The 12,957-nt window shown below is 56.7% G+C and overlaps 1 protein-coding gene across 5 annotated transcripts; it reads right to left on the minus strand.

The window, feature by feature from the left end:
* Window positions 1-246: 246 nt before the first annotated feature.
* On the minus strand, window positions 247-12,277 carry SPINDOC (spindlin interactor and repressor of chromatin binding). Of its 5 annotated transcripts, none has more exons than XM_060303045.1 (7): window positions 11,881-12,277; window positions 8,231-8,560; window positions 8,006-8,152; window positions 7,703-7,855; window positions 7,363-7,563; window positions 3,662-3,722; window positions 907-2,552 (listed from the first exon to the last, which is right to left on the minus strand). In XM_060303045.1, exons 1-6 carry the CDS (start codon window positions 12,005-12,007, stop codon window positions 3,673-3,675), a joined length of 1,008 nt encoding a protein of 335 aa, XP_060159028.1. In that variant the 5' UTR covers window positions 12,008-12,277; the 3' UTR covers window positions 907-2,552; window positions 3,662-3,672. The 5 variants fall into 5 exon arrangements, with proteins under 5 accessions (XP_030689682.1, XP_030689683.1, XP_060159028.1 ...); XM_060303046.1 differs by having other exon boundaries at window positions 914-1,050; XM_030833822.2 differs by lacking the exon at window positions 3,662-3,722 and having other exon boundaries at window positions 247-1,050; window positions 11,881-12,275.
* Window positions 12,278-12,957: the final 680 nt, after the last annotated feature.

The following is a 12,957-nucleotide window of genomic DNA, read 5'->3' on the forward strand; positions in this document are numbered from 1 at the left end:
CCTGTTAAAGGTGTTTCCGACCCCATTTGGAGGGCACGGGTAAGGGGAGGGGGCGAGGTGCCCTGCTCACGGACTCGGCCTCGGTCTGCTGGCCCAACAAAGCCTGCCCTGACCCTGTTCCAGCCTCTGGGGCAGCAGCTTTCTGGCTCACACCCAGGACCACCTCTTAGCCCTCCTCAAGGTCGCTCCAGGAGGCCGGATATCCTGCTAGCAAACCCCTTCCCCCAATGACGGCCCAGACGGAACTCTCTTAATAAAAAAAAATAATTTATTGTCAACAAAGGAGATATATACAACAGGAAAAGGGGTGAAGAGGAGAGTGTGAGTGACGGAGCCCCCAGGTAGGCTACTTCAGCCACCTGCAGGGATGGAGCAGGAAGAAGAGGTAATGGAGGCCTCCTGGTTTAGGAGCCGAAACGGGTGGGGGAGGAGAGGCGTCCCCCGAGGTAGTGGGACTCAGTTCAACACCGTCACGACCACCTCTTGCGTAAGGCACTGTGCCAAGGGAGAATGGTGGGGGGCTGAGAAGGTGGGAGGAGGTCAGGGGGACAGAGAGGTCTGGGTCAGCAAAAGGATCGGGTGGGTGTTCTCCAAAGGCCCAATGCCCTACCGCACGACAGCCCTCGGCACCCCGTCCCCCTCAGGGCCTGGCCTCACGCCTCACTCGGGGAGACATTTTCCAGCGTCCCCGAGTCATAGCGGATGCTGCCCACCTTCCTCTTCTCCATCCTGCCTTGGCACCTGGTTTTACTCTCCATCAGGTGGCCGAGCTGGGCAGCTCTGAGTGATAAGCCGAAGGGTGACAATGCCTCCTCTCCCCGCCCTGAAGAGCAAGAACCTACAGGCCACTCCCTGCCTCTGGCTGCCCCCCGACAGTGGTGCTGGATTCCGACAGAACCGCGGGCCATTCTGGGCTGTCACCTGCTCCCACACCCTTGGTGCCCTGGGGATGCTTGGACCAGTCTTGCAGGAGGCTGACTGCCGGGGGCTCCTCCAGCCGCACGCGGATAACCTGGAGATCCAGCGTCCCGCGAAGCCCCGGAGGGGGAGCTGGGCAAGGATGGGAGCAGAGAGAGAGTCAGGGACCTCCAGACAACGCACCTTGAGGATGTCCCCTGAGGGTCTCTGTAAACCACACCCCCATTTCCTGGCCTTCAGTTCCATAGCCCAGGACCTGTGGTCTGAGGAGAAGCCTGGGGACAGTGGGAGGCTGTGCTCCTGGATCATCCAAGGACCAGCACCAACCGCAAGGGCATCGCGCCTCCGCAGGCATCAGTGCAGGCCCTCTGCAGCCTTCCTCCCTCAAGTATTGTGGCACACGGACGCTTAGTGCTGTACTCCGCTCCCCTCAACTACCTTCAGCTGACTCCGTTTCATCTAGGACGTACTGGGCACCCTAGCCTGATGGGTTCTGCCTTGTGTGGGCAGAGGTGGTGGGGTGGGGAACACCCCAAAGCAGAAAAAGACATGACTGTGCCCACAAAGGAGCAACCAGGTGAATATGCAGGGCGGAGGAGAGAGCACTGGACAGAGAGTCCTGGGTTAACATTCAGCTCTGCTCTGGAAGCTCAACCAGGCTCTTCATCTCCCGAGTCAATACCTACCACGCAGGGGTCAGATGTCCAACTTAGCAGCGTGGAGGAGCTACTCACAATGGACAAAACCAGGCCTTAGGACAGGGAACATGAACTGCTGACAGCCACTGTTCAGGTACCAAAATGTCCGGTTTGGCACGGGCACACGCAAAAGTTACATCAAAAAACAAAGCCAGAAAACGGTGACTGTAACTGTTGCGGCGTCTGTATTATTTGTGGTTTTCTTCTGCACTGTTTCTAGAGACCCAGTGATTTAAAATCTGGCAGAGAAAACAGGTACAATTCTGCTGTACTGTTTGCCGGGATTTACAATGACTCAATGGCTGCCACTGGGTCATGCGACTGAACAAGTTCTGCTTTGTAGTCACGTGAGCTGGTTTGTCTCCCTGACAAACTCTAAGCTCCTCGAGGGCAAGTGGAGCCTACTCACTGGCTCCTTAATTCAACAATAACTTACTGGGCAACTATACTGTGCCCAACACTAGTCCAGTTGCTGGGGGTTCCCCAGAACATGGAGCAGGCCAAGTGGCCTTCCTGGAATTTACATTCCAGTGGTGAGAGCCAATAAACAGGATGAACAAAGCAAGAATGCAGTGTGACATATACAGACAGAAGCAAAGTAAAGTACACCAGGGAAGGGGACGGGGTAGCAGGGAGGGCCTCACAGAGCTGGTGCGCGAGCAAAACATACAGGAAGCGAGGAGTCAGCGGCGTGTCTAGCTGGGGAACAGCATTCCTGACGGGAGGAAGAGCAAATGCAGATGCCCTGGTGGGCAGAAGAGGTGAAGATCCTGGTTTGAGGACCACTGGTCTCCACGAGGACTCTGACTTTTATCTGAAGTGCGACAGCGACGGTGCTGGAGAGCTCTGAGCAGAGCAGTGCCAGGATCCCACTTGTGTTTCAACAGGGGCTCTGGCTGCTGTATGAGACCGACCACAGAGGGCAAAGCTCAGAAGCTAGGAGACAAGTTCAAAGGTTGTTAAGGAAGCTTGGATGAAAGTAGCAGCAGTAGGGGTAGTGACAGGGGGTCAATTCTGAGCATCTTGGAGGTGGGGCTAACAGGATTTGCTGATGGACGGATGTGGGGTCTGAGAGAGACAGAAGATGATGACTCTGAGGGTTTGGTCCAAGCAAACTGAAGAACGGGGCTGCCAGCTTCCTGCGTAAGGGAAGACTGGGGGCGAATAGAGTGGCTGGAGGGGAGGGGAGGAGACTGGAGGTTCTGTTCAGAAACGCCGTCAGAAACTCCGAGTTTGGGGGATCTTTTAGGCAACCAATCAGACACGTCATACGGGTAAGAGAGAGGCTGGAACCGAAGGGAGAGGTCTGGGGTGGAGGAGAAAGGCGGGACTGTGAGCCCAGGAACTGTCCTTCAAGCTGTGAGCCTGGACGGGATCACCCAGGGCGCTGAGTGCAGACCCTGACCCACGGTTGGGTCATTCATTCATCCACCAAATACAGCAGCAGTACCTATTCTGTGCTGGGCACTGCGGATATCACAGTAAATGAAACAGGCAAACATCCTGACCCAAAGGAACATATGTTCCAGAAATGGGAAGAAAAACAACCATAGGATCCCCCTTGGGGAGCTAGGACAGAACAAGCAAGAGAGGCAGGTGCAACCCAGGCATGCTGCTGCCCGAGAGGCCCAGGGCAGAAAGGGTCTCCAGGAAGGAGGGAAGGAGGGAGGGAGGGAGGGGTTCCTTGTTTTTGCCAGGTCAGGAAAGACAAGGACTGAGAAATGACCACCAGATCTAACTTTATGGAAGTCAATGGCAATGTTGCCAAAAAGGCCATTTTAGTGTAGGGTGGTGAGCATGAGTTTGACTCAAGTGGCTTCTAAAGACAGACTGGAGACAGTGTAGAAGAGTGCTCCAGCTCTGCTGCAAAGGCTCGGGGATAAACGGGACGGTGGCTACGATGGGATGAGGGGCCAAGAAGGGAGAAAGAACAGCTTTGCGTAGGCTGATGGGGAAGACCCAGAGAAAAGAACAGCTCCTGGTCTGACAAGAGAACTGATTCCTGGCCCTCATTGCAGGCGGGGAGTCGCACGGGTGAAACACACCTGCCCAAGGCTCAGTTTCCTCTTCTGTAAAGTGGACATAATAATCCTTTATAAGGTGGTCCTGTGGATTTCAGGAAAAAATACATTAAAAGAACTCAGTACATTGGAATTAAGTGCCAATTCTTCCTGACAGCAGGGAGGGCAAAGGGGTGGGTGGTGGGGAGGGGTGTTTCAGGAGAGCGAGGCCTGAGGTGCGGTAGAGAGATCTTCTTTCAGAAGCAGTGCGTGAGCAGAGCCCCAGGCCGCCAGAGAGCAAGCCAAGAGGACTTCTCTGTCCCTGGGACAAGCAGCAGCACCCCCACCCCAGAACCGCCCCGACTTCTCTCCTGGCCCAAACTGCTCTGCTTCCCCACTCCCTCCCCTCCCCTTCCTCCACACGTGTGCATGTGTGTGAATGTGTACGCCTTCTCCAGGGGGTGGCTGGGCCCACTTCTCTCGTTTCTCACTAAGGCTTGTCTCTGAGCAGAGACTCTGGACATGTCACCACCAGGATGACGAGTGAAGGCAGCCGCCATCCACTCATCTGTCAAAAAATCTTCCCTGAGGGCTTTCTTGGTGCCAGGCCCTGTTCTAGGTGTTCTCTCTCTCACACACACACACACACACACACACACACACACACAGGCCCTGTTCTAGGTGCTGACACACACACACACACCCAGGCCCTGTTCTAGGTGTTCTCTCACTCACACACACACACACACACACACACAACCAGGCCCTGTTCTAGGTGCTGACACCTCCCACCCCCACACCCCCCCCAGCAGGACAAAGAGGCTTTTTCCCACTATCTACACACACACACAACACACACACACACACACACACACACACACACACACACACACACACACACACACACACACACACACACACACACACACACACACACACACACACACACACACACACCACCACCCCACCCCCCCCCCAGCAGGAGGCTTTTTTCCACTGTGTGCAAGTGGGCCCTCAGGGCTCACCTCCTCTCCTGGCCAGGTCCCCACCTTCAGCCTGGGAGGCCCCTGAAAGTCCAGCAAGTCGTCCCTGACTGCTTGACACACATATCCACCAGGTCAGCTGACCTGACCACAGTGACTCCCCGCCCCCCAACTCTTATATCCTTGATTTAAAGTGGTAGGACCTTTACTCAAATAAGATCCTTGGAGAGTTTCAATAAATAAAACAACTCAAAGTAGAGACATTCTGGTTGAAGCCTCACAGGTTTCTGGGAAATCTGAGCTTTGGGGACTTAAAACCCCAAACCGACCTGAAACCACTGGTCTGGAGCCTGTGCTCGGCACAGAACCATCGTGGGCACCACACTACTCTCTATTTGCTGACTTGTACCCTTAGGCAGACTGTGAGTTTCGTGGGGACAAAGGCTGTGGCACTCCTGTCATTTCCCATAGCTGGGCTGCAGAACACTTGCTGCTGTGTCACTTAGTGCCTCCTGCAGTTTCTGGACTGTCTCCAACCTCCACAGGTCCCAGCCTCTGCCGGGAACACCTCTCAGCCCTCTCCATCCCTCTCACTCATTCAATCAGCTTGCTGAACCCCAAATCTCAGGCTTTGCCCACTCAGCCCAAATAAACCTGAGATCTCAAGGATGCCCTTCTCACCTATTGCTCACTCCACACAGGTGGGGTTTGGGCACAGGGTACCCCAGGGGTCAAAATAAAGCCCCCACTTTCAAGAATGAAACCAGAGGACTCATCAGCCAGTGGAAGAGATCAGCCATTTAGAGCAGGGGTCCACTGACAATACGAGGGGGCCCGGGAAACACTCAAGTCCAGGCCGAGCACAGTCCTGGGGAAGCAGGACTGGAAGGTGACTCAAGCTGAAACCCGAGACAGTTACAACCTCACAGGGGTGAGGCCTGCCTCCAGACTAGAAAAAGTGGTGAAGAATAAATACATGAAAGCACACGTGCAGAGACGTGCACAGAGCTTCGGAAAAGGTCCGAAGGACGCAAGCCAAACTTTTGACAGTGGTCACCACTGAGTGATGTGGGCTGAAGTGACAGGTTTGCCTTTTTCTTTAGGCAAAAAGTACACCTCCTTTTTGAGAGCCCTGCTCTGGGGAGCCTCCAGCACCCCGTGCGCCATCTTTCTCAGGGCTCCAACTCCAAACGCCCATTTCAGGCAGGCGGGACGAGGCACTCTCTGCGTCACACATTCACTCCCTCAAGAATCCCTTTCTGGGGCTTCCCTGGTGGCGCAGTGGTTAAGAGTCTGCCTGCCAATGCAGGGGACGCGGGTTCGAGCCCTGGTCCGGGAAGATCCCACACGCGGTGAAGCAACTAGGCCTGTGTGCCACAATTACTGAGCCTGCGCTCTACAGCCCACGAGCCACAACTACTGAGCCCACGAGCCACAACTACTGAAGCCCGCGCACCTAGAGCCTGTGCTCCGCAACAAGAGAAGCCACCGCAATGAAGACTAGCCCCTGCTCGCCACAACTAGAGAAAGCCCGTGCGCAGCAACGACGATCCAACACAGCCAAAAAAGAAAGAAAAAAAAAGAAAAAACATTTTTTGCGTCTGAGATGCTGCAAGCAGGGCCTGGCCTGGCGAGATGAAGAGAGAGAGGAACCAGGCTCAGCCCTGCCCTGCTGGAACACAGGCCAGTCTCATCTCAATTCTGCTACTGCTAGGTTACGTGACTGTGGTAGCAGTATACCGGTCCCCCAAAGACGTTCAAGTCCTAATCCCCAGGACCTGTGAGTACGGTATCTTACACGGCAAGGGAGAATTAAGACCACAGATGGAACTGACATTGTTAATCAGCCAACTTTAAAATAAAACAGAGATCTGCATGGTCTGGGTGGGCTCAGTGTAATCGCAAGGGCCTTTAAAGGGGAAGGAGAAGGCAGAAGAGTCAGACCCAAACGTGGCATCCTGAGAAAGACTGCACTGGCCACGGCCTGCTTTGAAGATGGAAGGAGGGCACAAGCCAAGGAACACAGGTGGCTGCTAGAAGCTGGCAGAGGCAAGACTTCCTCCTTTAGGAGCCAGAAAGGGACCCAGCCCTGCTGACACCCTGACTGTAGCCCAGTGAGACCCGTTCCAGTCCTCTGACCTCCGGGACTAGAAAATAGTATATCTGTGTTGTTGTAAGCCACGAAGTTTGTGGTAGTTTGTTACAGCAGTCTCAGGAAATGAATACAAGGACCGTAGAGGAGGAACCATCTCTCTGAGACTCAGTCGGTCCATCTGGAAAAGGTACTTTTATAAGGGCCAGATGAGCTGCATATGAGTTTCTTAAAATCTGAGAACATGATAAAAACATAAGCACTTACTGCTATTATTAGACGTAAACTGAGCTGAGGTGTCTGCTGAGTGCTCGCCCCGTCTATTCTGCTATCGGTCCCATCTAGGCCCCTGGTCCACCGGGGCCAAGGTGGGCACCTCAGGCTCCAGCTGGAATCAACCTTAACTGCGGTGATGGGTGTCGGGCTTTTGGGGAGCACTGGCCTAACCCAACCTACCAACCAGCCAGGACACCCCCAAGGAGCTCACAAAAAACTCAGCTCTCTGGCTGGCTACTGTATTTAAATCCACCTGCCCTCGGCCCCTCTCCCAGGGGACTGGAGCACCAGCCACCTCTAGCCTGGGCTCTGCTGCCAAGCAGCCTCGTGGAGGCCAGACCCCAGGGATGCGGCCTTCCTGACCCCGCACTTGTCAGCCCCTCTCACGAGCTCACCTGGGGAGGGGCTTTCCGGCTGGAGAAGACCTCCTTCTGCTACTCTCCCCTCTTTGGGCGAGTCCTTGCTGTCTGAGGCCCTGAGCTGGGTGTGGGAGAAGAGCTGGAGGACGAAGCCAGCGGGGAAGCTGCCGTCGGTGAAGTGTCGGACCTCGGCGGGAGCCGCAAAAGTCTCGGTGGGTGAGCCGGGTGAGGGGGGATCTGGAAGGGAGGACAGGATGGAACTGTGAGGTCAGACTCCCAAGGGCTGAGCCCATGGCCTCAGCTGAGGTGCAGGTGCCCTCTGCCACGCATCCCTCCACCCCCCCCAGGGGCCTAGCTTTCCTCCTGGAGCCCACACCTTCCTCGCCTTCACCTGGGTCCGGGTCCGGGTCCAGGTCCAGGGTTTTGGTCATGGGTCTGCCTCTTTTCTTTCTGACCGGCTCCTCCCCAGGGGGCTCCTTCCATCTCTGACCACGTGGCTTCTTGCTTACCGGCTCTGGGACAGGGGCCGCTGCAAAAGACAAGACCTTTTTAAGAGGCCTGATTGCCGTAACCACAGGGCTGCTGAGGGTACCTGCCCAGCAGCCTCTCTCCATCCAGATGGCAAGGCCCATGCTTCCCCTCCCCCCAACTCAGCCTCTGAGGCTTTGGGATGACTGACCAGGAAGCTCCAGAGGGCGGAGTCCCCTGGGCCGGCTCCTTCTAGGGAGGGAGGGGTTGTCCTCGGAGTCGAGGAGAACGACAATCTCTGCTGGCATTTCGGGGTCCGGGTCGGAGTCTGGGTCCACTTCGACCTCCTGGCCTGAGTCTGAAGGGGGCAGACGCCAGTGAGCAACAAGAGTCCTGACTTTTCCTTCCCCCTCCTCCCCTCCCCCAGCCCAGCTACCTGAATGGGGCGGGGACGGCTGCTCGGCCCTGAAGTCCTGCAAAAGGGCCACCCCCTCACTCCAGGCCTCCAGGATATTGCTCTTCTCGGAAGGGCTCAGGTCCAGGGTGTGAGGGTGCTGCTCCAGGATGTGGGTGCGTGCCGTGTCCGCCGAGGGGGCCCGGATCTCGGCCCCACACACCATGCACAGTGCCCGCCCGCTGCCTCCCGGGCTGTTCCCCACCAGGAACTCCTGCTCCCAAGACACCTGCTGCCTGGGCTCCTCACAGCCATCGCTGCCTGCCTCTAGCAGGCTGGGCCTTGGCGGTGGGGTCTTCTCCTGCTGGGCCACTACGGAGGGAGAGGAGGGGGCGGGTACTGTCAGTAAAGGTGCCCACAACCAACAATACAGACAACAGGATTCCCCAAACCTGGTGGCATATGTAGGGAAGGAACTTTCCCACCTAGAGTCTCTTTCTCCCTCTCCCTGGAGCCCACAAGGCACTAGCCGCGATAAACACAGCCTACGTGCCTCGGCATCCTGCTACCTCAATCTAGTCTCCGACCACAGGTCCACCAGGCATTTCCACAGACTGCGTTCCTGCATGTCTACGGCCTTGGCAGCCCACCAGTCTGGCAAAGTCCTCTACTTCCTTCATGGCCCTGCTCAAAACCTCAGCCCTGTGAAGCCTTCCTGACCTCCCACCCCTGGCAGGTGATTATATCCATATGCGACTACCAGGCCACGGCAGCGAAGCACTTCCTTGAGGACAAGAATGGTAAATTTTGTCATCTTACTGTCCCCGCAGGGCCTGGCACGTAGGAGAGGAGACGCTCAATGAGCCTTCTTGGGTCAGTGAATGGCAACCATGCCTGTTCCTCCACTTGCTGAGGTCCCTTCAAGAGGCCTCCCATCCTGTCGGAAACAGCCTCCCCTCCCAAAGCCTTTACAGCAGTAACCTAGCTCGTCCCTACTGGTCGACTCAGCACCTGTTCCCTGTGCACATGGCCCATAAGCTCCGACAGGATGGGAACCCTTCTCAGCTCAGCAAAGGATGCAGGCTCAGACCCACGTTAGCCTGGCAGCTCAGGGTTTCTGATCCCTTGTGGCTGCACCTCCCTCCCACCTGAGAAGATGGAGCGAAAGACAAACATGGGAGACCCTAACCCCTGGGGACTACCTGGAAGAGGTGGCATTTGCACTGGGTCTGAGAACTGGCTTGGTCTCAGGTCTAGCTCCAAGGCTGGGCTGCACCCCGCTCAGATGTGACTGTGGGCAGGAATCCCTTGGTTGCAGGTGGGCTTTCCTTCCCACCACTCCTCGAAAACAGCTCTTGTCAAGGTCACCAATGCTAAACCCAGCGGTCAGCTCTTCAACTTTGTCCTTTGACAGATGGCTTCTTCCATCTTGATTTTTGTCCCTTGGACTCCAGGGCACCACCTTCTATTGGTTCTTCTCTTACTTCACTGGAGCTATTTTTCGGGCACCCGTGCCAGTCCCTTCTCCGGAACAGAGCCGTCTTCTCACCCAAGGCTTGTCTGCCATCCCTTAGAAAGCTGCCATCTGCCCCACCTGAGCTCCCTGCTCCCCTCACTGCTTCATTTCCTACTCGTTCCCTTTGTCTCCTGACTGCACTGTAGGTCCAAGACAGCATGGATTTTTGATCCTTCACAACTGTATCTCCAGCACTCGGCACGGTGCCTGGCATGTAGTGGCATTCAGCAGTGTTTGATGAGGAATGACTCAGTCTCTAAACTGGAATCACTGGAGCATTCCACAACGGTCCTGGGACCCCATCTATATCTACCTCCTTCCTCTGGTGGTCTCATCCCAGGGCCCGCCTGCTGACAACTCCCATGTCTATACCTCTAACCAGACTCTCCCAGGAAATTTAGATTCACATGCCTTACTTACCATCTGACATCTGTGCTTGAATGTGTCATAAACTTCTCAAACTTGCCATGTTCAAACCTTAACTCCCCATCTCCCACAGGCCTGCACTCCAGTCTTTCCATCCCGGCAAATGGGAAGTCCATCCTTCCAGTCGCTCAGGCCAAAAACCTTGAATTCGTCTGTTTTTCTTTCCCACCCCAAATCTTTCAAGAAGCTTCTGCTTCAGGACCTTTGTACTTACTATTCTCTCTGCCGAAAATTCTTAACCTCCAATTATCTACAGGGTTCTCTCCCTCGCTTCCTTTTGTCTGTGTTCAAAATTCACCTTTTTAGAGAAGGCCTTCCCGACCACTTGATATTCCAAATGAAACACCCTCACTCTTTTCTCCTTACTTTGATTTCCTGTTCTCTGAACCACCTGACATGCTATACATTTATTTATCTTCATTTATCTTTGGTCATTAGTATCTACATCTATGTTTCAGAAGAGCAAAGTTTCGACTTTCTTTATAGCTATTAGCATGCCTAGCCTGAAACAGTGCCTGACATATAAGAGGTGCCCCCACATACTTGCTGAATGAATTCACTTCTCTGGGGAAGGAGGATGCTCTCGCAGGGTTGTTGAGAGGGTTAACTGAGACAGCCTGGCACTGAGCACTCGAGAAATATTAGCAGAAGTACAGAAAGAACCTCTCTTTTGGATTGAAAGCTCTGAGAAAGGTAGTGGCCTTTATTTCCCTCATTTTATAGCACTCTTGATTCCAAAAAGGAGAGGCAGTGCAGGGAGACGTCACCATGTCCTGCTGAGGCTAAAGAATGGCCTTGCTCTCAACCTTTTGGGTACTGTCCCCCTGAGGGACGGGGTATCTAGGAATGAAAAGATTTTGCATTTTCATGAATAGTGTGTCTTCCACTAAGGTGGCTCTTTGTTTTCTTAGAGTTTGCAAGATCCTGAGGACTGGAGAAATCGGTGAGGGAGGAGGGGAAAGCGAGTGCTCCCAGACTGCTCCTCAAACCCCTTCCCGAGGCCAATCCCCTTCTAGAGTGGCTGAGGGCGCCCGTAGCAAGCACTCCTTTTCCAAAACTAGGTGTCCTATGCAACCCCTTTCACCCTTGCAGCGCGAGAATCTGACACCTGTGGCTTATGCAAGCGCAAGGCCCGGGGATGGTGAGGGGGGCGTAGGAAAGCATTCTGCACAGAGCGCCCTTAAAATCCACCTTTTGGCGGGCTGCAGCGGCGCCTGCCTCCACCCACCGAATCACTCCTGACACCAAGGTGCGGGGCCCCTAGCTCCGGCGTGGAGGCCCTGCCGCCCCTCGGCCCTCGGCCGAGAACACGGCCAGGCCCCTGGGCCTGCCTCTGTCTCTGCCTCCGCGGCGTGGGGGTAGAGGGAAGGGGGAGGGGGGAGGGGGGAGGGGTGGGACCCGCCAGCGTCACCTCGAAGCCGTCGTGCTGGGCCCGGGCGAGGGGGCGCTCGGGCACCGGAAGATCCGGAGCTCGCGGGGCGTGGATCGAAGGCTCCAGACCCTGGGCGGGGGAGGGGGAATTCGGGGAGGCCTGAGATTCCAAACCCCGCTGGGGGTGGAACAAGAGAGCGCCAGTACCTCAGACAGAAGGGGGAAGGGGGCGCCCGGGCACCAGGCCGGAGTGGAGTGGGGGCGCTTGGGCCCCTGACTGGAGGCGCGGGAGGGGGTACCCGGACCCCCGACTGGTGTGGCGGGGGAAGCCCGAGCCCCGGACCGTGACGCGGAAGTGGGATTCCCCTCCCATTCTCACCTCTGAGCATCGGCTCGGGCCGCGGGATTACGGCCACCACCATGGCCTCCTCGTCGTCCTCCCCTTCCTCGCATTTGAGTGTCACCTCGAAGCAGTCGAGCGCGGCGCCCTCGGCCTTCAGGGCCATGGCGCGGCCTGGGGGCTCTCGGTGACCGGACGCCGGAGGACTGGCGCGCAGGCCTGCGCGCAAGCCGGCGGCCGCCTCCCGCCCCGTGCAGCCCCCTCCCCGCCGCCCGCCGCCCGCCGCTCGCCGGCCCGGCCTGCGACGGGCGCGTCTCGGCCTCCCCGAGACCTAGAGCGTCGGGACCCCGGGCGGGGAGGGCTCAATCCGGGGCTCTAGCCCCCCGCCGCTCCCTTTTATGGAGGCTCATTGTCGGCGCCCGCCCGGCCTGCCCGCTGCGGGCCCGCCCCCGACTCCGAGCGGCCAATCGCGCGTGGCCCCGCCCCGGGCACGCGGCTCCGTTAGAAACCCCGCGACCCGCAGGGGGCGGGCAGGGCAGCTTGCTTCCGGCTGCACCCCGGCGCGGGGGTGGGGGGGTCTCGGGCCAGCGGGAGAGGACCCTGCGCTCCCCCGAGTCGGGAGCGTCCTGAGTCGGCCGGCCGAGCCTGGCGGGTCGCCGTTTATTGAGACGCCAGTTGGTCACGTTGGCTGCACGAAGAGCGCTACCAAGTGCCCCAGGATTTTGAGCGGGGTCTCTCTTGCCTTTCCCTGAACAAGCCTTCCTCCGCCAGAGGATGTACGGGGCGCGAAAAGAACCGGTGGGGGAGCGGAAAGCGCCTTGGCGTGGGAAGAGTAGAGAATGAATTCCTTCCGATTTGCTAGCGCTGTGATCTTGGGTACGTTATCTGTTTTCTTAGACAATTTCATCCTTTATTTCAAAAAACATTGTGGAGCCTTCTGGACAAGGGAATGGAAAGATGAAGAGCCAAGTGGAGTGTTGGGGGCGCGCGTAAACCACCCCGAGGGTTGTGATTTACATTTTTTAAAAGTGAATCCAGAGATTGTGACCCTCCCCACAGGTCACGCAGAAGTCCTTGAGAGCGCCAAGACCAGCGTCCAGTTGCCATGACGCTGCT

Source organism: Globicephala melas, chromosome 8 (genome assembly GCF_963455315.2).
Source record: "Globicephala melas chromosome 8, mGloMel1.2, whole genome shotgun sequence".
In the NCBI taxonomy this organism is placed as follows: domain Eukaryota; kingdom Metazoa; phylum Chordata; class Mammalia; order Artiodactyla; family Delphinidae; genus Globicephala; species Globicephala melas.

What these genes read in the sequence shown, in the direction of transcription:
- SPINDOC (XM_030833822.2), bottom strand. Translation starts at nt 12,007, where the DNA reads ATGGCCCTGAAGGCCGAGGGCGCCGCGCTCGACTGCTTCGAGGTGACA. An exon ending in CCGCCCTCTGGAGCTTCCTG is followed by an intron (nt 7,856 to 8,005) that starts GTCAGTCATCCC and finishes TGTCTTTTGCAG; the next exon opens with CGGCCCCTGTCCCAGAGCCG. An exon ending in GCCGGAAAGCCCCTCCCCAG is followed by an intron (nt 1,051 to 7,362) that starts GTGAGCTCGTGA and finishes ATCCTTGCCCAG; the next exon opens with CTCCCCCTCCGGGGCTTCGC.